A 26,082-nucleotide genomic window follows, 5' to 3' on the forward strand; every position below is an offset into this window, starting at 1 on the left:
CAAGGGGTAGAGGACAACCTCAAGGATCTTACAGAGCTAGACAGTGGCAAACACCAGCTCCCAGAGGTGGAGAAGATAGACCACAGTCATTTAGAAAACAGATGCAATGACTTCCCCTATGCCTGCCAAACAAAGATATAATGACAGCACCTTTGGATGGAAAACTGGCCTTATTTTCAAAAAACTGGCACATTGTTACACAGGACAAATGGATTCTGGATATTATAGACAGAGGCTACAGGTTCCACTTTCACACCCTTCCAAAAATGAGAGGCATGCCAAACCTGCCACAATCAATGGGCAGAGACACAAAGGCAAATTTCCACTCATGGATATGAAAGCAATTCAAGAGGTACCTGCAAAAGAACAAGGTCAAGGTTTTTATTCAAGACTATTTCTGGTACCAAGTAAGGACAAAGATTGGAGACCCATCTTAGACCTATCTATTCTAAACACATATCTAGAGGTACCAAAATTCAAGATGCTCACATTACAGCAACTTCTTCCCATGCTGGGCAAGGAGTCTTGGCTGGTAACGTTGGACCTCAAGGAGGTATACCTGCATGTCCCTATCAGACAAGATTGCAGAAGATACCTCAGATTTCTTGCAGGTTCAACCCATTACCAATTCTCTGCATTGCCCTTTGGCTTACCTACTGCGCCCAGAGTGTTTACGAAATGCCTGGCATCAGTAATTGCCTTCTGCAGACAGCGGGAAATCAAAATCTACCCATATCTGGACGACTGCCTGATCCAAGCAGACAGAAAGGACCTTCTATTGCAACATCTGGCATTTGTAATAAAACTGTTAAACTGCCTGGGGTACACCGTGAACAAAAAGAAATCAAAACTAATACCTTCTCAACAGATAACTTTCCTGGGTGCCAGCTTAAATACAACAACCCAGATGGCCTACCTCACGCCAGACAAACAAGGGCATCTGTCTCAATACTACAACAAAATGGCAACTTTAACCAGGCTAACTGCAAGGAAAATCCTGCAGGCTCTAGGGTTCATGGCATCTTGCATCCTACTAATACCATTTGCAAAGCTGCATATGAGGAAACTACAATGGTACCTAAAAAACCTATGGTCTCAGCACAGCCACAGCTTGGAAACAATCATACCACTCATTCCATGCCTTCAAAAGGAATTTTTGTGGTGGGCTCAAGCATGCCAAAGAAACACAGGTCTTTCTGTTTACCACAAGCAACTCAAATCACAACAGACGCCTCAAACTACGCCTGGGGAGCACACATGGCAGGTCAGTGTATTCAGGGAAAATGGTCCCAAAAAGAGATGCACCTACACATCAACCAAAAGGAGATGCTAGCCGTGCAAAATGCTCTTATGACCTTCAAAGACCTACTGCATCCAGGCCAGCTATTAATAAGGATAGACAACACCGCAGTCATGTGGTACATAAACGGGGGAACGCATTCATACCCCCTGTGCAGGCAAGCCATGACCCTGTGGAACACAGCACTGGAATTACAAATTCAACTACAGGCACAATTCCTGCCAGGGAAGGAAAACACACTGGCAGACAACTTAAGCAGAAATATGACAGACCCACACGAATGGAAGTTGCATCCTCGTCTTCTCAAAGATAACTCAGGCATTGGGACAGCCAGACATAGATCTATTTGCTACCCACAGAAATTGCCAGTTGGAAAAATTCTGCTCAAGGACCTGTCATCCACAGGCCTGGAAAGTGGACGCACTCTTTCAATTGAACAACATTGACTGTCTATGCCTTCCCGCTTCTACCTCTACTGGCCAAAGTCCTATTATAAACCAGAGCAGAGGGGCCACAAATGATTCTCATTGCTCCAGACTGGCCACGACAGCACTGGTTATCCTTTCCTAAAGAGCCTGTCGCACTCACCACCATGGATCCTTCCTCAAGTTCCTCTTCTGTTGTCCCAGCACAACTACAAGACCCTTCACAGCCAGCTCAGAACTCTAAATCTAGCTGCATGGAGAATTCCTTAATTTACCAACAAACTCTCCTCTCCAAGGAGGTACAGGATGTCATCTTGGGGACCAGGAGACCCTCTACTAGAAAAACATACTCCGCCAAATGGAAACGTTTTTGTTCCTGGAATCAAGCAAAGGGTCAGAATCCTTGGGTAATAAATATACCTCAGATTTTACAGTACCTAACTGAGATGTTACAGTGGCCTCTCCTCTTCCATCAAGATCCACGCTTCAGCTATTTCAGCACAGTACAATACGGATCCTCCTTTATTCTCACATCCTCTATTAAGGCAGTTCCTCAGAGGGGCAAAAAATATAAAACCCCCATGGAAACCACCAACTCCAGCTTGGGACCTCAACTTCGTATTGGAGAAGCTGACACTGCCTCCTTTTGAGCCGGCTTCTTCAGCAGAGCTACAATAATTGCCATGGAAAACAGCCTTCTTTCTGGCTATTACCTCAGCAAGCAGGGTTTCGGAGCTACAGGCCCTCATGGCTGTGCAACCATTCATCATTTTCCATCAGGACAGGGTTTCCTTACGAACCAAGCCTACCTTCATGCCAAAGGTAGTATCCAATGTGGCTTTGAATCGGTCTGTTCATTTACCTACCTTTTATCCAAATCCACAGAACAAAGGAGAGAGACTACTACATTCCTTGGACATTCACAGGCAACTGCGTTACTTGGACAGAACAAAGTCATTCAGAAAATCTGAGCAGCTCTTTGTGTCCTATGCTACAGGTGCTCAAGGAAAGGCTATTTCTAAAGAGACTATTTCAAAATGGATAGCCCACTGCATACGCTTTTTTTCATTTCATGGAAAATCAGTCCCTGTATACATCAGATCCCACTCCACCAGGGCTACAGCTACCTCAGCAGCTTTCCTCAGGGGGGGTCCCTACCTCAGCAGCTTTTCTCAGGGGGGGTCCCTACCAAGGACATTTTGGAAACGGCTACTTGGAGTTCAGTGCATACTTTCTCCAAGCACTACCACCTTCCACTATACTCAAAATCTAGAGCGGGCTTTGCCACAGCAGTCCTGCAGGGCATTCTAGCCCCTCCTAATTCCGCTTGGTACCAGCCACCCTTACTTAGCTTTGGGGATTCTACCCAAGTGTGATGACTGCAGCTTATGCACGATGAACATAGTACAGTTTTGTACCTACCATAAATGTAGATGTCAGAGTGCGCATACAGCTGCAGTCCAGGTTACCCTCCCTCCATCCCCTCTTAGGACAGGACTTATGACAAACACCTTTACATACAACCTATTCGGGGTATTCCTTTATGGTGTATTTGCTTGCAACTACTGTTTTGATTTACCTACTTAATGTATATTTGCATGACATCATGTTTTGCCTTCCTTTCTGGGGGCACCTGACATCTGGGGCAAGAAAAACTGAAGAAAATGGCATTGGCTGCCTCTTTTATACCCCTGCCGCACTGACGTCAGGGAAGAAGCGACGACAACCGACGTCGGACCTAGACTTTGGAATTCGGCCGACCAAGGACCCGCCTGACTGCAGGATAACCCAAGTGTGATGACTGCAGCTGTATGTGCACTCGAACATCTACATTTATGGTAGGTACAAAACTGTACTTTCCCTTTTCCTTACAAGGGACATATTGGTATTTATTTTCCACTGGTGGGGGTTCTTCCACCAGGACCTGGCCTCCTACTTTGGGGGCTCTTGACAGATTAGGGCAAGAAAAACTGATGTAATGATGTCTGCTGCCTTACTTTATACCACTGACTACCTGATGTCAGTCCTCAAGCAACAGCAGCCAACGCAGAAATACTAAGTCTCTGGTATTTGGGATGGCCAAGGGCTACCCTGGCAGGGATAACCCAAATGTGATGACTGCAACAGTGAATACACTCTAACATCTACATTTATGGTAAGTGCACACAACTGTCCTTTACAGGTGTTTGTTGATTTGACAGCTGTGTGTGTGGTTGGTTGTATTGGCATCTTGTTTTGGAAATTATTAGCTTTCTTGGACTCCCTTTTTATTAGGGCAGGGCCACATTGTATTTCTAGAGGGTCAAATCCTCAAAAGAATGGTAGAATTTAGTTGATTCTGAAGTATGGGTGTGCACGCAACCTGGAGACCATTATTTAAGCCTACAATTTATTGGTCTCCCATTTATTGCCAAACAGAGCATGTTTGGAGGTATGATCATGGTATTGACACTTAATTGTAACCACACTCTTAGGATTTTTGTTAGCCTCACAGGTTTCCACATAATGTATGACTTAATTTTTCTACAGACAGATCGTTGTGGGCTGATATGTGAAGTAGATTGATTATTTTAAAACCAACATGAAAATGTGATGGGTGATGAGGTGATATTTTCATCTCTAGAAATATAGAAAGGTCTACTGCCTGCCACAGCTGGCTAGATTCACCACTCCAGCTTCAGATATGAGCAGCTTCTGTTTACTATAGTATTGTGATCACTGAAGTGATGGTAACATAGCAGTCATTTGAGCCTTCATCTCTGAAAGGAATATCAATTTTCAGTGTCATTGACTAGCTAAATGTCATAACTTTGAGTTATTTGGGAGTCGTGTCCTTGATTTTTGAACTAGTACTGCTGCTGTAGCACTTTAATGTTGAAACTTTGGACCATTGCTGTGTAAGATGGTCACTGCAATTTCATAAGATGCAGTCTACAATTTTGCAGTGTTTACTTGTGCATAATTCTTGAATAATCTGCTCGGTTTAGAAATTGTCACTGCTTAAGATGTTGTGGTTTTCTAGTTTCATATTTAGCACATCTATGGTTCATAGGTTAGAGTGTGGCCTAAAGAGATGATCAAGAAGCTCAGCCAAGTAGTACTGGTGGGAAACTGGCAGTGCCCCCACCCATTATGTAGACTTTCTCCACATATTCTTGGTGAAAATTTGATCACCTGTCCAGTCTGGTTATAAAGGTTGTTAGGGAATTACTCTTGTAGGTAAGAGCGACCTATTGCAGAAAAGGGGCATACTTTGGGTTAGGTATTTGTCATGCCATCCGATTTTGATGTGATGCCTAACTCTGTTTAGATGGAGTTCAAAGAGCGCCAAAGGTCATTTATAGTGAAAAGCTTAAGCAGATTGCACTCTTCAGGAGTATGTGTAACACTAGTGAAGTGACTCTGGGATTGTACCCTGCACCCTTGGTGCACACAACCCCAGCATTAACCTGCTGTGCTGATAAGCTAAATAAATTAAATGCACATACTTTGATTTGAGATTTTGCCTTTTTTCAAGTATGTATTCCCCAGAACAGTGTATTAGCAAGGCATGCCCATGGAATTTGAGCTATCAAAGATATAGAAAAATGCTGAATTGACAACAGAAAAACTAATCTTTTTAGCTTGTACAGTACTGTTCCTTTACCATGTACAATTTAGTCCCTGTCTGCCATTGGTGTGATTTTTTTTTTTCTGCACTTTCGATACTTAATAGAAGTGCATTCAAATTATGTAAGGTGGATGGCTTAAAACATGTGTGGTGAAGGAAAACAAATATACTAGGATTTATGTTCCTCCTTTGAACCATTCAAGGTTATTTTGAAGACTCATCCACAGTAAATATTGTTGTTGCTTACTAGGTCCATGATGTATTCTGGAGAACTGAAATTTGAGAAGAGGACCATGTCAGCTCAGGTTGAAGGTGGCGTCCATGGACTTCATTCGTAAGTAATTCTGACTTGTACTTGTCCAGATGGTAAAATGCACATGCTGGGTGGTGGATTATGTATTCTCAACAAGGTTTAGTAACTTCCAAATGCATTATGTATAGTAATTTAGCTGTGAGTTACAATGCCATCAGCTTATCTTTTACTGTGGTTGTTTTACCAAAGAACTGCATCTTGTCAAACATTAAATGAGCGATTTTCCCTATAAGATAATTGAAAGGGGCTGTTAATCAGTACATAGAGTGGGCTGCATTTTATGTGTGCGGCCTTTTTTGAGACCTTGATAAGCTGTTCTGCTGATGTAACTACTGTCTTGGGATACCTGTTGTGCAACCACTTGAAGCCATGGGCAGTACTAGCTCACTGAAACCAGCAGATTTCTGGTTACCATGCACACACTGTAGCTTGAATGGTATGTGTTTTCTATAACTGTCCCCTTGTGAGAGACAGCACAATCAGTAACATCATGTGTCATCCTGCAGGCTTGCAGTATTGTGCCCAGCGGAAGGCGTAATGTAACTGTATTTTATGTGGGGGTGGGATGTATGTGTAAGGTTTTGTCAGTATGATTAACATACATAGTAGTGCACAGATGTGAGTTGCATAAGTTACTAGTTGCTCTGCCGTATAGCTGTCAGGAGTAGCAGTTTTTAGGTATGGGCTACTGCTCTGAAGAACACAGTGGTATACCTGTAATCACTTGTTAAGAGCGTACAGTGGAAGCACTTCCGCTAATTCTAGGAAACCCATTTTGAATGTATTACATGATCGATCTAGGGATCAAGCATGCCTATAGACTGATGATTTGATCCTTGGCTGATATATGAGCATTTCATGGTAGTCAACCACCAGCATATGCCATGGAGATTTATGGTTTTATGGTCAGTGTGGTTGAAACCTCAAGGGTACTCAATTTTTGTTAATTATTCCTTGCGTTTAATATTGCATTGCATTATATTTTAACTGTACTTGCTTAAAAGAGGCTTTTTCTTCAGATCTTTTGGTCATCTTAAATGACTGCTGTTTTAGTGGCTCAGATAGTTTAAATCTCAAAGAATGAGCATATTCACATCAAATAAAAAGGCTCTGTGCAAAGATAACGTGTTAATCAATCCCCAGTGGCCCGTGTACTTTCACTTTACTTAAAAAAAAAAAAAGTGTCCCAAAATACAGTTGCCTTTTCTAATGTTTGTGGGTCTCATCTTTTTTCTCTCTAACTTTGTGCTAAAGAAAATTCTGTTTGATAAAACACAACTGCCAGCAATTCTTTTCCCAATAAACCAAAAACCAGCCTCCAGAACAAATACAAAAAAATTGTAGGCGCAGTAAAGAAAAGTTCAAATTTTATTTTCCTTAAATAGAATGCTTTCATTTGCCAGTATCATGTGACTTCATGTGAAAACAGAATACAGTATCCAGTAAGGTTTTTAAACTCTAGGAATTGGTTATGTGCTCCCAAAATAACCAATAAAACACTTTTTGCTAGACTGCTTAGTAAATTCACTGCAGTGTAAACATTTAAGACCCAAGTTACACTGTATAAGATTTTTAGTTTTAAAATGCTGCCTATTGATAGTTTCATTAAGACCAGGGTAGTTGCAGACATTTTGTCTAATTTGCCAAAGTAACTTTGTATTCAAGAAGTTCATTCCACTGACGTGCCTGTGGGTTTTTTTTTTTTTTCAACCCCCGAAAATAAAAATTTGTGGGCAAGATGTTTTTGTAAATGTTTGTACAATGATTTGTTGGCATTCATGTGTCGGATGTCATACTGGTGTTCATAAATATGTTCTTTTAACTTTCTCTGATGTTCTTCGTGTTTCACTGTTGCAGTCATTACATTTGGGTAATGCTGCTGGCAGGTTGCTCTGTCGGCCTGAATTTCAAAGTCCTGGGTCCTGCACCGGCCACTGTCGCCTCTTCCCTGAAGTCAGGCCGTCAGGGGTATAAAAGATGCGACCAGCGCAATTTTCTTTAGTCTTTCTTGCCACGCGTTGCCCACAGCAGAAGCAGTTCGCAAGTGCCGGTCGGCCGACTCCTGATATTTTCGAGTTCGAATTTCAGATCCGAAGTCTTCTATAAAGCTAAGTACCCCGTTGGGCAAACTTTTTTCTTGCTCCAGAACTGATGTCAGAAAAAGTTAATTGTATTTCTTGTGGGAAGCAAGTACCTCATAAGGACTTTCGTTCTTACTGTATTCCTTGCCTAGGCCCAGATCATAACTTTCTAGGTTGTCTGTTTTGTGCTAGATTTAACCAACGCACTATTAAGCGTCTGTATGATTTTGCATTAAACTACTTTGGACGCAGGTTTAATTATCCAGAAATGTCGTCGGAAAGCCATCAGACTACCAGAGTTCACAAAAAACGCAAAGAAAAAAAAAGACAACAGACAACGAAGCTTCTCCTAAGCCAGTCGCCTATTTTCAGTGAGGTGCTTTCGCAGCCCCTGACGCCCACTACTTTAGTGTCGCAGGCCGCTACCGACTCCCACGTGGAGTCTGCTATGCCGCTGGAAACTCGAGGTATTGGAGCCTCGGGCGCTATTCCTTCAGATGGGTCCGGAGCTGCTGAGCAGGCACCGGCTTCTGAGGGCGTATTCAGACCTAAACATGTATACATTAAACAGACTTCAAAGGCAAAGACTAAAGCACCTTCTAAGGCAAAGAAGCAAATTCAAGAGCCATATGGACAGGCCTCCTCAATACCCAAAAAAACAGGTGCTTCAAAATGGCCGAAGGCTTAATTACCTTGATCAGGGGTTCCCATCCCCCTCCTGATAAGAGGCCTAGGCAAGAGACTGACTATGAATCTTCAGATCAGGTTTCCATTTCTTCTGATCAGGAATATTCTTTTCCCCCGTATGAGGATTCTGGTGCTGAAAAATCTATACCTTCAGCTTCTCCTCCTGAGGACTATTCTTTTGGGGAAACCTTACATACATGATGGAGCATTTCCACTGGGAGAGCCAAGATTTTTCAGAATCTAAAAAGAGGCTCAGGGATTTCCTGTTACTACCTCAGCGCAAGCCACTAGCCATCCCACCTGTGTTACACATTGTAGATGTGTTTTCGGAGTCTAGCCTTACCCCCGACTCCTTACCTCCAGCTCCTGTTAAGCCTGACCAATATTACAGGGTTCTTGACTCACATAAATTCCTGCTGCAGACCCAGAAACTATTTCTCAGGGTCCCAAAGGAGTTGAGGCTTCCGCTGCAAAAAACCCTACCCCCTCTGACAGGGATTTCAGGGCACTGGATAGATGGGGAAAAAAGGTTTACACATCTGCTACCTTGGCTATAAAGGCCTTAAACTGTCAGATGTTATGTAGTCCTATCTCGCCTACATTCCGACTCTGCCGATTTTACTAGCTCACAGTCTTTCATTGGCTGGGCTAAGCAGGTATTTCATGGTACACTGCTCCATATCCCCAGATCTCGTTTGCCGCTCGCATAGCTCGGACGTGGTGTCACTTGGCTGTGGCTAAGTACCCTCTTTTTTTCTTGTCTTAAGAAAAGTTTTGATTCCTATCAAAAGCTATTTTCATAGCTAATTGTCTAAGTTTGTCTATGTTGTCAAGAATTGAGATTGATTGTTGTGTGGTATCCCACTGACTGTTCCCTCGGGCTAGGCCTGTTTCAGTTAGAGGGCCTAGCTCTCTGTTTTGCCTTGTGTGAGTACGGTCTAGACAGTTTAAGTTAGAGGTTTGGGCTTCCCTTTGCTTGTGGATTTTCAATCCCTTGTTCAGAGTTTGTATTTGATCTTTGGTGTGTGTTTGATCACTGTTTAGTGTTGGTTGCCATTTAGCGTCGTTCCCGCTTTTTATAGAGTTGAACGCCTGTGCATTGTTTTCAGACTTGGTTTTGTGTTAGCATAGTAGTTAAGATGTTTAAGGATACCAAGGAGCACAAACTTTTGTGTTTTAAAAAGTGCTCTAAATGTGCATTCCATTTGTGTCTATTGCCTGGGAGCCATCCATCTGCAGGAATCTTGCAGTTTTTGTCATGCGTTCAGCCCTAGAGTTCTCCAAGAAAGAAAGAATAAGCTAATTTTAAAGGGACTATTGAAACCCTCTTTTGAAGAGGCTATGAATTCGTCTTCCAGTGGAAAGTTGAAATCTGGCAAGTCAAAAAAAGATGATCTGCTCTGTCAGCTTCATCGGAGCCCCTGCAGAAAATTTCAAAAACTGCATCGACGACCTCTGCTTCACTGTCCTCGAGGCCGCAGGAAGGGTCGGTATTGACGGAACCGGCATCTGCTCCACTTGTATTGGAACCTCCTAGGAGCCAATTGCCCAGTCTCAGACCAGCTTCTCCTGAGAGGAGATCTCATTCTCCATCCCTGTCCTCCAAATCCTCCAGGACCCTTTCGGATGTGGATGTTGATAGGGTGGTTCAGAGGCTCCTCCAGTCACCAGTTTGGCAAAATTGTTTTCGGCTTCGGAGCCCGTCCCGACCCCGTCTTCGATCATTACTCCGAGCACATCTCTGTCTTCGGAGCTGTGTTCCGAGCTGTGTGTTTTCTAGGCCGGCTCTGAGGCCCCATTTGACTCCATCGGCACTGGCTCCGACTCCGTCCTCTGGATTCAGGACTCTGGATTCTTTGGTCGGGCCCTAGTGGGACATCTCTGGGCTTATTTCAGTCCCGAGCCTCCCTCTCGGTGCATCGGCTCTGGGAACTCCGACCCCCGTCTTGGCCTCGGAGACTGGTCGCTCCTTGGATTCGGGGGGGGGGGGGGCTGGCCTTTGAGGCTATGCTGACCGCGCTAGCCAGATCAGCTACATCAGGCAGGTCGGTCACTCTGTCTCCCACCACTCCGGTGAGAGCTTCTGATCACCACCCATCCATGGACAGCAGAGCACCAGGGCCTAGGGATGCCCCCACGAGTGGTCCCCAAATTTCTGAGGGTTCCTCAGAGTTCGTGCCTGAGGAGCCCCCCAAAAAGAAAACGTGCAAGAGGAAGCACATGGACTACCAGGATGAGTCCCTCACCTCTGATACTGACCTCGAGGAATCGGAGGGATCCCCCAAGTCATCTTCTGATTATGTTTCCTTCGATATCGTGGAGATACTGAAACAGAGGTGACTGGCCTTCCAAAGCCCCTTCCGAGGAGTCAGTATTCCTTAAGGCATTTGGTGCTCAGCCCTCCGCCTCCTGGGTGTCTCCACCCTTCGAACTCCTGGACCTGATTTGTCGAAGGGTGTGGGATAACCCTGGTTCTGTGGAGCCCGTTCCCAGGCGCACCAACAAGTTTCTTCAGGAAGACGTCGCCCCAGAGGCAGAGGGGGGCCCCCGCAATTTGGGAGAATGAGATTCCTTTCGTGGCTGTCCATACTCTCGTTCCTGAGGGTGTGCCCGACTGCGCTGTCGAATTTCCTTGTATCCGGAAGCCTGGGAAAGCATTACCCAGGACCGATGGGTATTACGGATAATTTCCGGAGGTTACCTCATTCCATTTTCATCAGAACCCCCGCCAGTCAGAAAAATCCCAGACGTACCAGCCAGTCAAAGGGATCAAGCAGCCTCAGAGGTATCACAGCTGCTAGAAAAAGGAGCCATCCAGCATGTCCCCTCAGACCAAATCTGATTAGGGACTTCAGATTCTTTTTGGTGCCGAAAAGAACAGGGGACCTGAGACCCATACTAGATCTCAGCCAACTGAACAACTACGTACACAAGTCCAAGTTCCGTATGGTCACACTACAGTCGATTCTCCCATTGTTGGGAGAGGAGGTGTGGATGTGCTCCATCGACCTCAAGGATGCTTACTACCATGTGAAAATGGACAGGGCATCAGGAGTCACCTACGCTTCCGACTGGGAGCCAGTCATTTCCAGTTTCGAGCCCTACCCTTTGGTCTCACCACAGCCCCCAGGGTATTCACCAAGTGTATGGCGGTGGTGACTGCTCACTTGAGACGTCAGGGATTCCAGGTGTTTCCTTATCTGGACGACTGGCTCCTTACCGCTCCCACCAGGCATCAACTAGTTCAAACCAGGGATGCTACCATCACTGTCACCAGTTGGGTATAACAATAAGTTGGGAAAAATCTGCTTTATTGCCCTCGCAGCGTGTCACCTTTATAGGAGCAGAATTAAACACCATTCAAATGCGAGCATTTTTACTGCAGGAAAGGATCAGAGTCTTACAACAACAGATACACATGCTGATGCCCCTGAGACAAGTGAAGGCAAGATGGGTTCTCCAGCTCCTAGGGACCATGGCAGCAACAATCATCTTGGTCCCTCTAGCGAGATTGCACATGAGAATTCTCCAATGGCTCCTCTCTGTTCAGTGGTCTCTCCAAAGACTTCCACTGTCTCATCCTATCTTGCTCACGGACAGATGCAAGCAGGACCTCTGTTGGTGGCTGTGCACCAACAATTTGGACGGGGGGAAAACCCTTCATTCCACCCATCCCGGTTGCCCCTGTGACCACTGACGCCTCCCAGATGGGGTGGGGTGGGGGCATTATCTTGGCAGGACAGTCCAAGGCACGTGGCAAGAACACTAGATACATCTGCATATAAATGTCCTAGAGATGAGAGCAGTGCTGCTTACTTTGCAGGCACTTGAGTGTTCTTCCTCTAGGGACGATTGTGATACACTCAGACAACATGCCAGTAGTGTGGTATCTAAACAAGCAAGGGGGAACCAGGTCTTACCCTCTGTGCAGAGAGGCAATGCAAGTATGGCATTGGGCAGTAACTTCCCAATAGTTTCTGGTGGCAACGCACATTCCGGGGAAGTCCAGCGTGATTGCGGACAGGCTAAGCCTTACGAGTGGTCCCTGAATCGCCTGGTTGCAGAGCGAATCTTCAGCAGATGGGGTCAGCCTTGCTGCGACCTTTTTGCCAGCCCCCTCAATGCAAAATGCAGCAACTACCTCACGCTGATCCCCCCCACAGGGGGAGTCATCCAGGGGCGCTCTGGTTCATGATTGGCCCTCCGGTCTGCTTTATGCTATCCCTCTTTCCCCTGCTGTCAAAGGTGATTCAGAAAGTGCAATCCTTGGGAAGCAGAATCATTCTGATTGCTCCACACTGGCCTCACCAAGTTTGGTTCCCCTTTCTTCAGCAATTCATTGTGGATACTCCTTGGACTCTGGACCCTCAACCAGATTTACTGACACATGTCGGGACAGTTCCACCCCTCCCTGATGACCCTCCGGTTGACAGCCTGGCTACTCCACTTCCATCGTTAGTCAGACTTCATAATTTCTCACCAGAAGTGGTTCGTATATTATCGTCCTCTCATAAACCATCCACTAGAAAGATTTATTCTAGTAAATGGAAAAGGTTTTCTATCTGGGCACATACCAGAGGCATTGATCCTTACACAGCGCCAATCGCTTCAGTCCTGGAGTTTGTCTATGCTTTTCCATCAGGGTTCCGCATCAGCCACCATCAAAGTTCAACTGGCAGCGATCTCTAATTTCTATGTAGCGAATGAGCCTAGTCTCATGGCACATAGACTATGCAAGGCGTTCCTGAAGGGTACTCTGTTGCTCCGTCCCCCGGTGTCCGAACCAATCATACCCTGGGATCTCCATTTTGTTCTACAAGCCCTTACTCTACCACCTTTCGAGCCTGCAGCTACCTGCGACTTGAAATTCTTGACCTGGAAAACAGCCTTCTTAGCAGTCACTTCAGCAAGGCGAGTTTCAGAAATCCAAGCCCTCTCTATCAAACCTCCATATTTAATCTTCCATAAAGACAGGTTTTCTTAGACCAAACCCTTCGTTCCTTCCTGAAGTGGCTTCCGTGTCTAACCTAAATCAATCCATTGAGCTGCCTGTCTTCTTTCCCCACTTTTCTAACAAGGCAGAATTTAGATTTCACCAGTTGGATGTACACAGACAATTGCACTTCTATCTACACCGAACAAAAGATATCCGGAAGTCTGACCAACTTTGTTTCCTTTTCGGAAAACCGAATGGGTTCCCTGGTCTCCAGGGTCACCCTGTCTGGATGGATATCTAGTTACCTCCTGCTTGATAGATGAAAGAGATACAAAGATCTGCCATTTCTGGTCAAGGCTCACTCTACTCGGGCTGTTTCCACATCCACAGCCTATCAAGCCAGATTGTCAATGGATGATATATATGCTGCAGCTACTTAGCCTTCTCCTCACACATTTGTTTCATTACAAATTTGGATGTGGTCTCCAGGGGCAGGTCTTCCTTTGGCTCCACAATTCTCAGGGGTATTTTCCTATGAGCCACCCAGGATGTAGGTGCTAGGGACGCTGTCCCACGGGTAAGAATGTAGGCGAGATAGGACTACATAACATCAAGAAGTTATGTACTCACCATAACGTTCGATGTATGTATCTCGCCTCACATTCTTACCCTCCCACCTTCCCCCTTCCTGGATGATTTGGAGGTTAGGTTGTTATCTGCAGAGTTCCCTTGCTTAGCTTATTCTTTACTTGTATGTGATGTGTGCATGGAGTACAAATGAGTTTCGCAGCAAACTAGATCTGGGGATATGGAGCAGTGCACCATGGGGTACCTGCTTAGCCCAGCCAATGAAAGACTTCGAGCTAGTAAAATCGGCCGAGTCGGAGCCGATATTCTGCTTCGAACCCACGGGTAAGAATGTGTGAGGCAAGATGGACTACATACATCAAACGATGTTCTTCGTGTTTCACTGTTGCAGTCATAACTGTAGGGTGCTCCTGCCGGCAGGCAACCCGAGGTCGGCCAGAATCCCAAAGTCTGGGTCCGGTGTCGGCTGTACAAGCTAGTACCCTGACGTCAGTACGCTCTGGTACATAGCCCTCAGCCGACGCCATCTTCTCCAGTCTTTCTTGCCGTGCGGTGGAAAGCAGCTCGCAAGTCGTTGGTTGGCGATTTTCGAACAGCATATTTTGTTGTTGTCGGTCCGAAGTTCTTACTTCTCTTCTCAAAGCTAAGTACCCGTTAGAATCTTTTCTTGTTCCTCCGATGTCAGAAAAAGTTAATAATTGTATAACGTGTGGGAAACAAATACCTCATAAAGATTTCCACTCTTACTGTCTACCTTGCTTAGGCCCTGACCACGACGTTTCTTGTTGTCGGTTCTGTGCCAGGTTCAACTCTCGTACTATCAAGCGCAGGTACGATTGGGCTCTAAATTATTTTGGCAGACGCTTCAATTATAGAATGTCGTCGGACACTACCGGAATTCAAAAGAAGCGCAAAGACAAAGACAGGCCTCCGAGGTCCAAACAGGACTCGTTGCAGCTGGAGCCAGCGTCCGGTTCGGCTGTCGTCAGTGAGGCGCTTTTGCAGCCCCTGTCGCCCGCCACTTCTGAACAGATGGCCGATACGGACTCCCATGGGGAGCCATCAAGGCCTACTATTTTAACTGCTGCAGGACCTTCGGACGTCGCTCCCTCAGATGGGTCCGGAACCGCTGTGCAGGTACCGGCTTCTGAGGGGGTTTTCAGGCCTACTCACATCACTATTTCAAAGACTCCTGTTAAGTCTAAAGTTCCTGCTCAAGCTGCTTCTGAATCTACTCCCAGGACACAGAAGCAATTATTAAAGATGGCTGAAGATTTGCTTACAATGATTAGGGGTTCTCATCCCCCCTCCTGAGAAAAGGCCTCGACAGGATGTTCCTTTGGATTCCTCTGACCAGGCTTCTGTATCTTCTGTCTCTTCCTCAGATCAGGACTATTCTTTTCCTCCTTATGAGGATTCGGATGCTGAGGACTCCTTACCCTCGGCCTCTCCGCCTGAAGATTTCTCTTTTGGGGAAACCTTGCATGAGATGTGGGAACATTTTCATTGGGAAGGTCAGGAGTATTCTGCTTCCAAGAAGAGGCTTAGAGAATTTCTTCTTCTTCCTCAGCATAGGCCTTTAGCTATCCCTCCTGTTTTGGACATTGTAGATGATGCTTTTTCTGAGGCTAATTTGAAACCTGATTCCATGCCTCCTGCTCCTTCTAAGCCTGATAGATTTTATAGGGTTCCTGACTCTCATTTATTCTTATTTAAGAACCCTTCTGCAGATCCTGAAACTATTTCTCAGGGCTCTAAGGCTGCTAAGGTTGCTACTTCTAAAAACCCTATTCCCTCTGAGAAGGATTCTCGTGCTTTAGACAGGTGGGGAAAAAAGGTATATACTTCTGCTACCCTGTCTGTAAGGGCTTTAAATTGCCAGTTTCATATGTTTAAGTATCAGCAATTTCTTTTGTCTGTTTTAAAGCAAAAGCTTGCTTCCCTTCCTGCATGTGCAGAGGATAAGGAACTTCAGGATGTCTTGCATGCTACTGAACAAGTGAACAAACATAGTTTACATTGTGGTTTTGATGCTTTGGATGCTTCTTGCAGGGCTGCAGCCTCTGGTACTGTCATCAGGAGACATGCCTGGCTTCGTGAACAAAGTTTACCTGAACAGGTTAAGGCTAAGTTATTAGATGCCCCTGTTCAACATGATGTTCTTTTTGGATCTAAGGCTGAGGAAGTTATTAAAAAGATGGAAGAAAAGGCAAAATCTATGCAGACTGTAAAAGATTTCTTGCAAGTTCAGCCTCCTAGATTTTCTAGGAATTGGCCCTCTAAAAATTGGTCCTTTCCCACGTCTGACAGGCCTCAAAGGGGAAGATATAGACGCTCCAGAGGTCGTGGTCAAGGTCAGGCCTCTTACAGATCTAGACAATGGACTGCTTCTTCACCTAGAAGGGGAGAAGACAGATCCCAATCTCAAAGAAAGCAAACTCAATGACTCTCTCGGTTGGGCTACAGGACCCCTTCACCTGGATGCCCCTCTCTGAGGAAAACTGTCTCTTTTTTACAGAAATTGGACTCGTATTACCCAGGACAGATGGGTATTGGACGTGATTTTAAAAGGTTACAAATTCCACTTTCATACTTTACCAAGGGCTTACGGTTGGCCAGATCTGCCAAAACATCAATGGTCAGAGGCCTTAAATCAAGTGGATGCTCTTCTGGCCATGAGAGCCATAGAGCCTGTTCCACTCTGAGATGGGAAAAGGTTTTTATTCAAGGCTGTTTCTGGTTCCAAGAAAACAAAACTCATGGAGACCTATTCTGGACCTTTCTGTGTTAAACACCTTTTTGGAAATTCCAAAATTCAAGATGCTTACTCTGCAGCAACTAATTCCAATGCTTTCTCAGGACGCCTGGATGGTAACATTGGACTTAAAGGAAGCCTACTTACACATTCCCATCAGGCAGGAACGCAGGAAATTCCTCCGGTTCAAGGCATGATCGAGGCACTTTCAATTCTCTGTACTGCCCTTTGGTTTATCTACTGCGCCCAGAGTCTTTACCAAGTGCCTGGCACCAGTAGTGGCTTATTGCAGACTTCAGGGGATCCAGATTTACCCCTATTTGGACGACTGCCTTATTCAGGCAGACAGCAAAGATCTTCTACTTCAACATCTGGACTTTGTTCAACGTCTTCTCCTCCTACTGGGATTCTCAGTGAACACAAAAAAGTCACATTTGATCCCTTCTCAACAAATGGTATTCTTGGGAGCCCTCTTAAATACAACCTTACAAAGGGCCTTCCTCACTCCAGAAAAACAAACACAGCTGGCTTCTATTTTCAACACCTTGGCAACTCTATCTCAGCTCACTGCAAGGAAATTCCTGCAGACTCTGGGCTACATGGCTTCCTGCATTCTGTTGATTCCAAACGCAAGGCTTCATATGAGAAAGCTTCAATGGTATCTGAAAAGTGTATGGTCACAGCATTACCACGATCTGGATATTCTTATTTCTCTGATCCCCTGCCTCCAGAGGGAGTTCCTCTGGTGGTCCAGGGTATGTGCTTTAAACGAAGGAAAGCCTTTTCATCTACCTCAACCCACTCAAATCCTAACCACGGACGCCTCGGATTACGCTTGGGGAGCACACTTTCTAGACAATTGCCAGCAGGGAACCTGGACAAAGGGCCATCTTCACTGGCACATCAATCTGAAGGAAATGTTGGCAGTTCAAAATGCTCTTCTAGCCTTCAAGAACCTTTTGCAACCAGGGCCTCTGCTAATTCGCACAGACAACACCACGGTCATGTGGTACATCAACAAGCAGGGGGGTTCTCATTCGTACCCCCTTTGCAGACTAGCTATGGCTTTATGGGACACAGCTCTAAATTTGAATCTACATCTCCAGGCTCAATTCATTCCAGGGGAACAGAATCTCTTAGCAGACAGCCTGAGCAGAAACATTTCAGATCCTCACGAATGGATGCTAGACACCAACTTATTCAACAGGATTACTGCAGTTTGGGGATGTCCCCAGAAGATAGATCTATTTGCATCCCATCTCAATCATCAGCTGCCTCGTTTTTGCACCAGGTCCTTCCACAAAACAGCTTGGAAAGTGGATGCCCTGTCCTTCAGCTGGAGGAGCCTTTCAGGATATGCCTTCCCTCCTCTTCCTCTACTGCCTCTGGTATTACTGAAGATAAAACAGGACAAGCCCAAGTTCCTCATCTTGATTGCTCCAAATTGGCCTCGACAGTTTTGGTATCCAACTTTAAAGCACCTGTTCTTGGAGCCTCCTTGGATTCTCCCTCTGAACCCTTCTCTTCTGTCCCAGCATCAGGGTCAGTTACTACATTCCAATCTCAAGACCCTTTGCCTGGCAGCTTGGCTCTTCAAAGGAATTTGATTTCCTCTAGTCTTCCCAAACAAGTTTTGGATGTTCTTCTGAAAGCTAGACGGCCTAGCACTAGGAAATCCTATGCCTCTAAATGGAAGAGGTTTTGTATTTGGATGCAGGACCGAGGCTCGGATCCTCTGGTACCTGATCTCTCTTCTATTTTGCTTTATCTTTCGGATCTTTTATCTAAAGGACTTTCCTTTTCTTCCATTAAGATTCATGCTTCTGCTATTTCTGCTCATTTCAATTCTGATCCTCCTGTTTTTTCTCATCCTTTGGTGAGACAGTTCTTGAGAGGGGCTAAAAATTTGCGGCCTCCCAGGACCCCTCCTGTTCCTGCCTGGGATCTTAATTATGTTTTAGAAAAACTTACTTTGCCTCCTTTTGAGCCTGCTGCAACTTCAGATACTAAGTTTTTATGACTTTTTGACTTCTGCCAGAAGGTTCTCAGAGTTGCAAGCTCTCATGGCTGTGGAACCATACCTTATTTTCCATCAGGACAGAGTATCCTTGAGGACCAATCCTACTTTCATGTCTAAGGTGATTTCGAAAGTGGCTTTAAATCAGACAATTCACCTTCCTACTTTCTTTCCTAATCCTCAAAATAAAGGGGAAAGGATTTTGCATTCATTGGATGTACACAGACGGTTACGATTTTACCTGGACAAGACTAAAGAGTTCAGAAAGTCTAATCAATTGTTTGTTTCTTTTGCCTCCAGTTCTCTTGGAAAACCTATTTCTAAACTAACTATTTCCAAATGGATTGCTTATGGAATCAGATTTTGTTACACTCATCATGGGAAACAGTTTCCAGGTACCATTAGAAGTCATTCTACTAGAGCAGCTGCCACTTCTTCAGCTTTCATCAGAAGAGTTCCTACCAAGGATATCTTGGAAGCTGCCACTTGGAGTTCTGTGCATACTTTTTCCAAGCACTACAATCTCCCACTGTATTCTAAGACCAGGGCAGGCTTTGCCTCTGCTGTTTTGCAGGGTATTCTTGCCTCCCCTTCTGTCTAAAGCCTCCTCCCCTTTTTCCTCCCCTTTTTCACTGCTTTGGGATTCCACCCTACAGTTATGACTGCAACAGTGAAACACGAAGAACATAGTACAGTTGTGTACACCTACCATAAATGTAGATGTTAGTGTCTTCACTGTTGCAGTCGGTGTTTCCCTCCCTCCTATCCCCTCTTTTTTTCTCTTTTGTGGTGTATTTGTGTTTCCTTGTTGGATTCATTTTTGTTTTATTGGGGACTTCTGACATCTAGGGCAAGAAAGGCTGGAGAAGATGGTGTCGGCTGAGGGCTATGTACCAGAGCGTACTGACGTCAGGGTACTAGCTTGTACAGCCGACGCCGGACCCAGACTTTGGGATTCTGGCCGACCTCGGGTTGCCTGCCGGCAGGAGCACCCTACAGTTATGACTGCAACAGTGAAGACACTCGAACATCTACATTTATGGTAGGTGTACACAACTGTACTTCATGGTGAGTGCATAACTTCTTGATTCATATGCTCAAATATCAGCAACATGTCATGGCATTGCTTAAACAGAAAATGTTAAACTCTGAATGTGCAGAAAACAAGGAAATGCAGGATATATTGCATGCGGCTGAACAAGTTGGAAAGCATACTTTGCAATGTGGTTTTGATTCTTTAGAGGCCTCCTGCAGGGCCGCAGTTACAGGTTCTGTAATTAGGAGGCATGCTTGGTTAAAGGAACAAAATCTGCCTGATCATGTTAAAGTTAAATTATTAGATGCACCTTTACAGCATGATACTTTGTTTGGTGTTAAGGCAGAAGAGGTGTTAAGGCAGAAGAGGTGTTACAGGAGAACACAGCTAAATCTATGCAAACGGTCAGAGATTTTTTACAAGTACAGCCACCTAGGTTTAGTAGACACTGGCCAACAACGAACTGGTCCTTTCCTGTGTCAGACAGACCTCCAAAGGGGCAGACCCAGATGCTCTAGAGGCAGATCCCAGGCGCAAGGTTCATTCCGCTCAAAGCAGGGGGGGGGGGGGGCCTCTACCTCCAAAGTTGGAGAAGACCAATCACAACCATTGAGGAAACAGTCCCAATGACTTCCCCTGCCTGCACTAAGCACTTATCTCCTGGCAGCCCCCTTAAGGGAAAAATTAGCACTTTCTTCACAAAATTGGCACATTATAACCCAGGACAAGTGGGTCTTAAATATTGTCACAAGGCTACAAGTTCCATTTCCATACCCTGCCAAAAGCAAATGGCTGGCCAGATCTGCCAAAAAATCAATGGGCAGAGGCACAAAAACAAGTCTCATCCCTCATGAACATGGGAGCCATTCAACTAGTACCAGAGCAAGAGCAGGGACAAGGATTTTACTTGACTGTTCTTGGTACCCAGAAAGGACAATGCCTGGAGGCCAATACTGGACCTATCTATTTTGAACACATTCCTGGATATTCCAAAATTCAAGATGTTGACTTTGCAGCAACTTCTGCCCATGCTGGGCAAGAACGCTTGGCTAGGCTTACCTGCATGTCCCAATCAGACAAATATGCAAAAGATACCTCAGATTCAAGGCTGGCTCAATGCATTACCAATTCTTGGTACTGCCCTTTGGCTTATCTACTGCGCCCAGAGTCTTTACAAAGTCCCTGGCACCAGTAATCACATTGTGCAGACAGAGGAATAAATATATATATATATATATATATATGATACAATCTCAGGATTCATATTTGCCGAAAGCGCTTATCAGAAGACTGAGGACTGCTTGTTTTATGTTATATTCTTTTTATTAAAGTTTTGATTTTATTAAGTTTTACTGCCGTGGTGGATAACAGGATTTTTTAAGTAGCATTTGCCTTTTCTTTTCCTCGTTGTCCTTCACAGTGCAAGAAAGTTTCTTACCTCAAAGAAAACATAGTTGTTGAACAGTGTCTCCATCATTAAAACTAAGATGATGTTTTTACCTGAAAAAGAAGTCTGTAAATTCCAGAAAAAAATCATGGAACCACTAACCCTGTGTCGTGAGGGATGACATTAAAAAGATTTACCATATCAGTTGTAAGAAAACAGAGGTCTTCGTTGTAGCTGACCTCTGTCCCAAGAATCCTTGCACAAATGTTTGAATGGTTCAAGAGAATGTTTAAGGGTGAGATCGATAAATTTGGGCAAAGGGCGAGTCTTGGATCAACCTGCATGGCAGAGTCTTGGATCTACCTGCATTGACTATTGGTCTTAAGGAAGGTCTTCCTAAATTCTTATAAATCTTAGGAATTCCAAAGATGGATGGCACTGCTGTAACTTGGGTATTCAAATATTGGTACATCACGTAATAAATTTGCCCTTGATCAAGCAGTCCTTAAATTCATTTTTGAGTAAGAAATATTCACACAGTTTATAGGAGATTCTTCGTAGAAATCATCACATAGTAGCAAGTTCATTTTGTTAAAAGTCATTCTTCAACATAAATACCCCCCACCCAGGTCTGGTTTCATAACCTTCAGTTCCTTGCTCTGATATAGCTGTTTCAATAGACAGTGTTCAAAAACAGAGAATGTGTGTTGTACATGACTGCCTTTCTTGTTGAGCAATTGCCTGAGGTCATGTTCAAAAAGGTTTTTTGAACAATGTCCAAGACGGGTAGTCTGAGGGAGGAGGGTTAAAATCTTTCTATGGTAAATGCTATTTGTTGAATCATACATGTCCTGGGTGGAACTCTATTTAAAATTGTTTCTTAAGAAATAATTTTAAGTCGATAAAAATATTTTCAATTCAAAATTAACATGGTCAGGTCTCATCTGAGAATCACTAAAGTTGTAGATCTTGAAGTCCCATTTCGTATTGTAAATAATGGTAGGACCAACAGCATTTAATGTTTTCTGGCCACTGTGGATGATTGTTTATTTAAACTCTGCCCCTCCTGTTTGTCTTGTATTTCCTGTTTTGTCGATGGTTCCCATGGTACTCGTTCTCCCTTGGGGTCGGCTGGTTTTGGTAGGGGTTATCCTGGTTGTGTATTTGCTGCAAACACCTCAAAGGTGGGCCTGATCTTAAGGGAAATTATCCTCTTCTCCCCTTGAACCATAGTAAAGTTGCTCATACTTCTGTCTGTTTTGAGTATGCATCCTCACTGGGGGGATCTGGTAAGAAACTTAAATACATAAATATAGCTAAAGAATTTAGGAAGTGAGTATTTATGAATAATCCCTTGCTTTCTACTCTGCAGAATGTCTGTAGGGTGGTAGATGGCCTGTCTGTATTGTAACTAGTCCTTTTGCTTGTCATTGAAATTGTTTGGGTGCATCTTGTGCTACAGGCTTACTATCAGCAGTTTGCATTTAACACTGGTGCAGATTAGTGACCTGGAGTATTCTCTGACATTTTTTATAAAGTCATATTTGAAAGTGCTAGTAGTTTTCTTCCACAGTTTTACACAGACACTTTTAATTTATATGTCTGAAAGTATAATTTTCTTAAAATTCATTATGTATATTCAAGCATCATTTTAGCTGCTGTTGCATAAAAGTATGTACAAGCTTTTGCTTACTGTAGTGCCCTGCTGAGAATGCACTGTGGTGACTTTATCATTTGATGACCGGGAAAGTTTGACATTGAACAAGCCAATTTTAAGCGGAGGCCCAGGGAGAAACGCTCCAGATGCATGTCTTTGTAACGTGGGAGGAAACCAGAGCACCCAGAGGAAAACCACACAGATGCAGGGAGGACATGCAGACTCCACAGAAGGCACCCCAGCTGAAAATCGAACTGTAGAACCTTTTGCTGTGAGGCAACAACGTTAACTGCTGTACCACTGCCCCATCCTAAATGCCCCAGCCTTAATTTAGTAGGTTGTTGAAGCATTGCAGCTGGGAGAAATTTGGTTTCTCCATTTAAGAACAAAGAAATGTGCGCCTTTGATAATGTCACTGCTTTTGGCTAATAACAGATTTGACTATCTGTGCAGAATTATTTGTCTTGTATGCAAGTATATTAGTGGCTGCATCATTAATTTATTTAGATTAATAATTAATGGCTTTCTAAGTAGCTTAGTCTTAACTGCATCAGCCATCCATTTGTTATGCAAGTCATTCACTTGTTTTGCTTCAGCTGAGCTACTGGGGTTCCTATTACGTTATCGAAAGATAACATAATCGAACGATCAAAACTTCGAAATGGCATTTCAAAGATCACATTGTGGGATCGCAGTATCGTGAGAATTGGAATATTTGCCCTTTCCTCACTGTAGTGCAATCTCAGAGTTGGAATATATATTAAGTGCCCCCTACAATCTAAGCTTTGAAATGCTGCCATTTCGAAGTTCTGATTGTTCGATTATGTTATCTTTCGATAACTTAATATGAACCTGCGCTACTGACCCTACTTGCATTCAGATGTATGTAAAGTAATTAATTTTGTGATGACTGTCTTTTGTTTTGTTTTTTTGCCACCGATATTATGTTTAAGTAGAAAATTACCTAGTATTAGTGAGATTTTTGCACATCCATTTAAATGGAAGTGTTATCACTAGAAGGTATGTCTTGTTGGGTGGTTTCGTAGAGATCACTGTTGCACTGGCATTCTTTAGAGAAAGGAGTTGGGCCTAGGTGGGTATCTGCTCATCTAACTAGAGTTTCAAAGCTTTGGATGTCCCCTGCATTGATTTGTTCCCCGTGCTAGAGATGATACTTGGTAGAAAAGGGAGAGCGAGTCTGCACCATCTTCAATTTTTCCCCTTGGTCAAGGTTTTCAGTAGTTATGGTAATGTCAGATAGTTTCAATACACTTTCATGTGCCCTAATAAACGCAAGCACCACCACCATAACAGAATGAAAAGACCTAGGATGATTAACTGGGGAAGTAAAACATGCTGCATCAGTCTGTAAAGATCCCATCAGTCAGACAGAAAATGTTCCCACCCAGTTACTGTTGTGTTAAACACCACTGTCTGTCTTGTTGCCTTCCCCTTATGTTAATTTGACCATACATCTCATTTATTCTGCTTTTACTGGCTGGTGTGAGTAGGCACAAAATTATCATTTTGTGAAATCACTCCCCTTCAACTATTTAAATTTGTTGGCCATCCTACTGTTTTCCGTGGTACCAGAATACAAAAGTGACCACCCCCTTTCAATTTATCTTGTTTTAAAAAATGGTGACTGTCCGCTAAAACTTAGACAGGTAAAACTTAAGTTACCTACTTTCACATCTAGCTCCTCCAGTGCACACTGCAGTGTTTAGGATAAACCATTTTTTTTTCATCTTACCTTTAAGCATCTATTGCAAGACCACCAGTTATTGTAGAGCCCACATTCTGCCTCTCTGTATTCATCTTGGGATTAGTGCTTTTGTTTTCTCCTGGTGAAAGGAGTGCAGTTACGTTATTTCCTGGCGACTGCTGTTGACCAGAAAGCTTAACTGCTTTATAGGTGACTGCTTATAATCTGTGCTTATATTCTGTTCCTTGTGAGAGTAGGAGCAGAGTGCATTGATTCCTGACTCTTTCTGGTTAGAGAGTGCGTGTCTGTGCTTAACATACCTGATTGGTCTGGTTGCTATTCGAGACATCTACAGGAAAAAGCCTACAATCCTGCAGACCCTTGCATCGATTGGGACAGGACTGTGGATCACCAAACAGGTCGTGGCCTGCTTCTCTTCTTGGGATTGGTGCTAAAACTAGTTTTAGCTAGAACTAGCCAGTTTTTTTAGTTTCAGCACTTGCTCAGAACTCGTTATAAGTACTAAATAAACTACAAATTGCTACAGCACTCTACTTTCCTCACTTGTCAAGAGAAAAACAGTTTAGTACTTAAATTAATAAGCACCTATCCAGGCATGTCCATGGGTCAGCTCCCAGTGTTTTCTCCTGTCCACCTTATGGATCTGGGCATCTTGGAGCAATGTAACAATCCAACACTACAGCCTGAGAAATGCAGTTATATAGCCAAACTGGAAGCCAAGTTTTCTCTAGCCAAGACTGGACTAGACAGTCAAGAGGATAAGGTTAACACCTGCACCACATCACACTCGGCACACAGTTCTTCAAAACCCACACTACCAAAACCCACACATAGAAACACCAAGCACACACCCACATTCACAGAGGCCCTCAAAAATCTGCCCAAGCAACAGAGACCTCCCAAGCTGAAAACGCAGACAACCACCACCATCCCCAACACTACCCAAATGATGCATAGCCCACAGAATCTGTGCCCCACTCAACCTCAGCCTATAAGGCAAAACAATGTACCCAACACACTAGTCATAGGTGATTCTGTAGTCAGGCACACTGATGCCCCACTAACCAGGTTAAGCAAGGAGAAAGTTGCTGTCAGCTGCCTGTTGGGTACCAGGATCTGCTGCATAATGCACGCACTCGGGTCACTCCACAACAAGTACAAATATGACTGTCATTGTCCATGTTGGTGTGAATGACCTGAGACGTACCTCCCTGGACTACACGAAAAGAGACTTGGAGGAGCTCTCAGGTCTTGTAGCCCAGGCAGGTATGACCCTAGCCCTGAGCAGCATCCTGCCATCGCCCAGAATGGTACCACAGTACAAGGACAGCATGATTGACTTCAACAATTGGCTAAGCTTCTGGTGTCATTCTAAGGGGATCCAGTATCTGTCTGCCTGGGAAGACATGGTTGACAGACCACGATGCTTTGCCCGGGATGGCCTGCACCTGTCACCCCTGGAATTCCGGATACTGGCTAAGGGTCTTGCCACCCCTATAGTGCCTTTTTTAGGCAAGGTTCAAATGCCAAATTCACCCCCATAACAGGTACAAGCAAGCAAACT

The 26,082-nt window shown here is 44.3% G+C and overlaps 1 protein-coding gene across 1 annotated transcript in view; it reads left to right on the top strand.

Annotated features, from left to right (window-relative positions):
* LOC122815846 (inosine-5'-monophosphate dehydrogenase 1b) overlaps positions 1-26,082 on the top strand; it is a gene marked incomplete in the record, with an annotated part of 1,150,443 nt that overhangs the window by 877,668 nt on the left and 246,693 nt on the right. Inside the window, 1 exon segment of the mRNA XM_044088659.1 lies at positions 5,586-5,669. Within this exon segment, the coding sequence (XP_043944594.1) occupies positions 5,586-5,669 (84 nt within the window).

Source organism: Protopterus annectens, chromosome 11.part0 (assembly GCF_019279795.1).
Source record: "Protopterus annectens isolate FY-2018-M chromosome 11.part0, PAN1.0, whole genome shotgun sequence".
Classification (NCBI taxonomy): Eukaryota; Metazoa; Chordata; order Ceratodontiformes; family Protopteridae; genus Protopterus; species Protopterus annectens.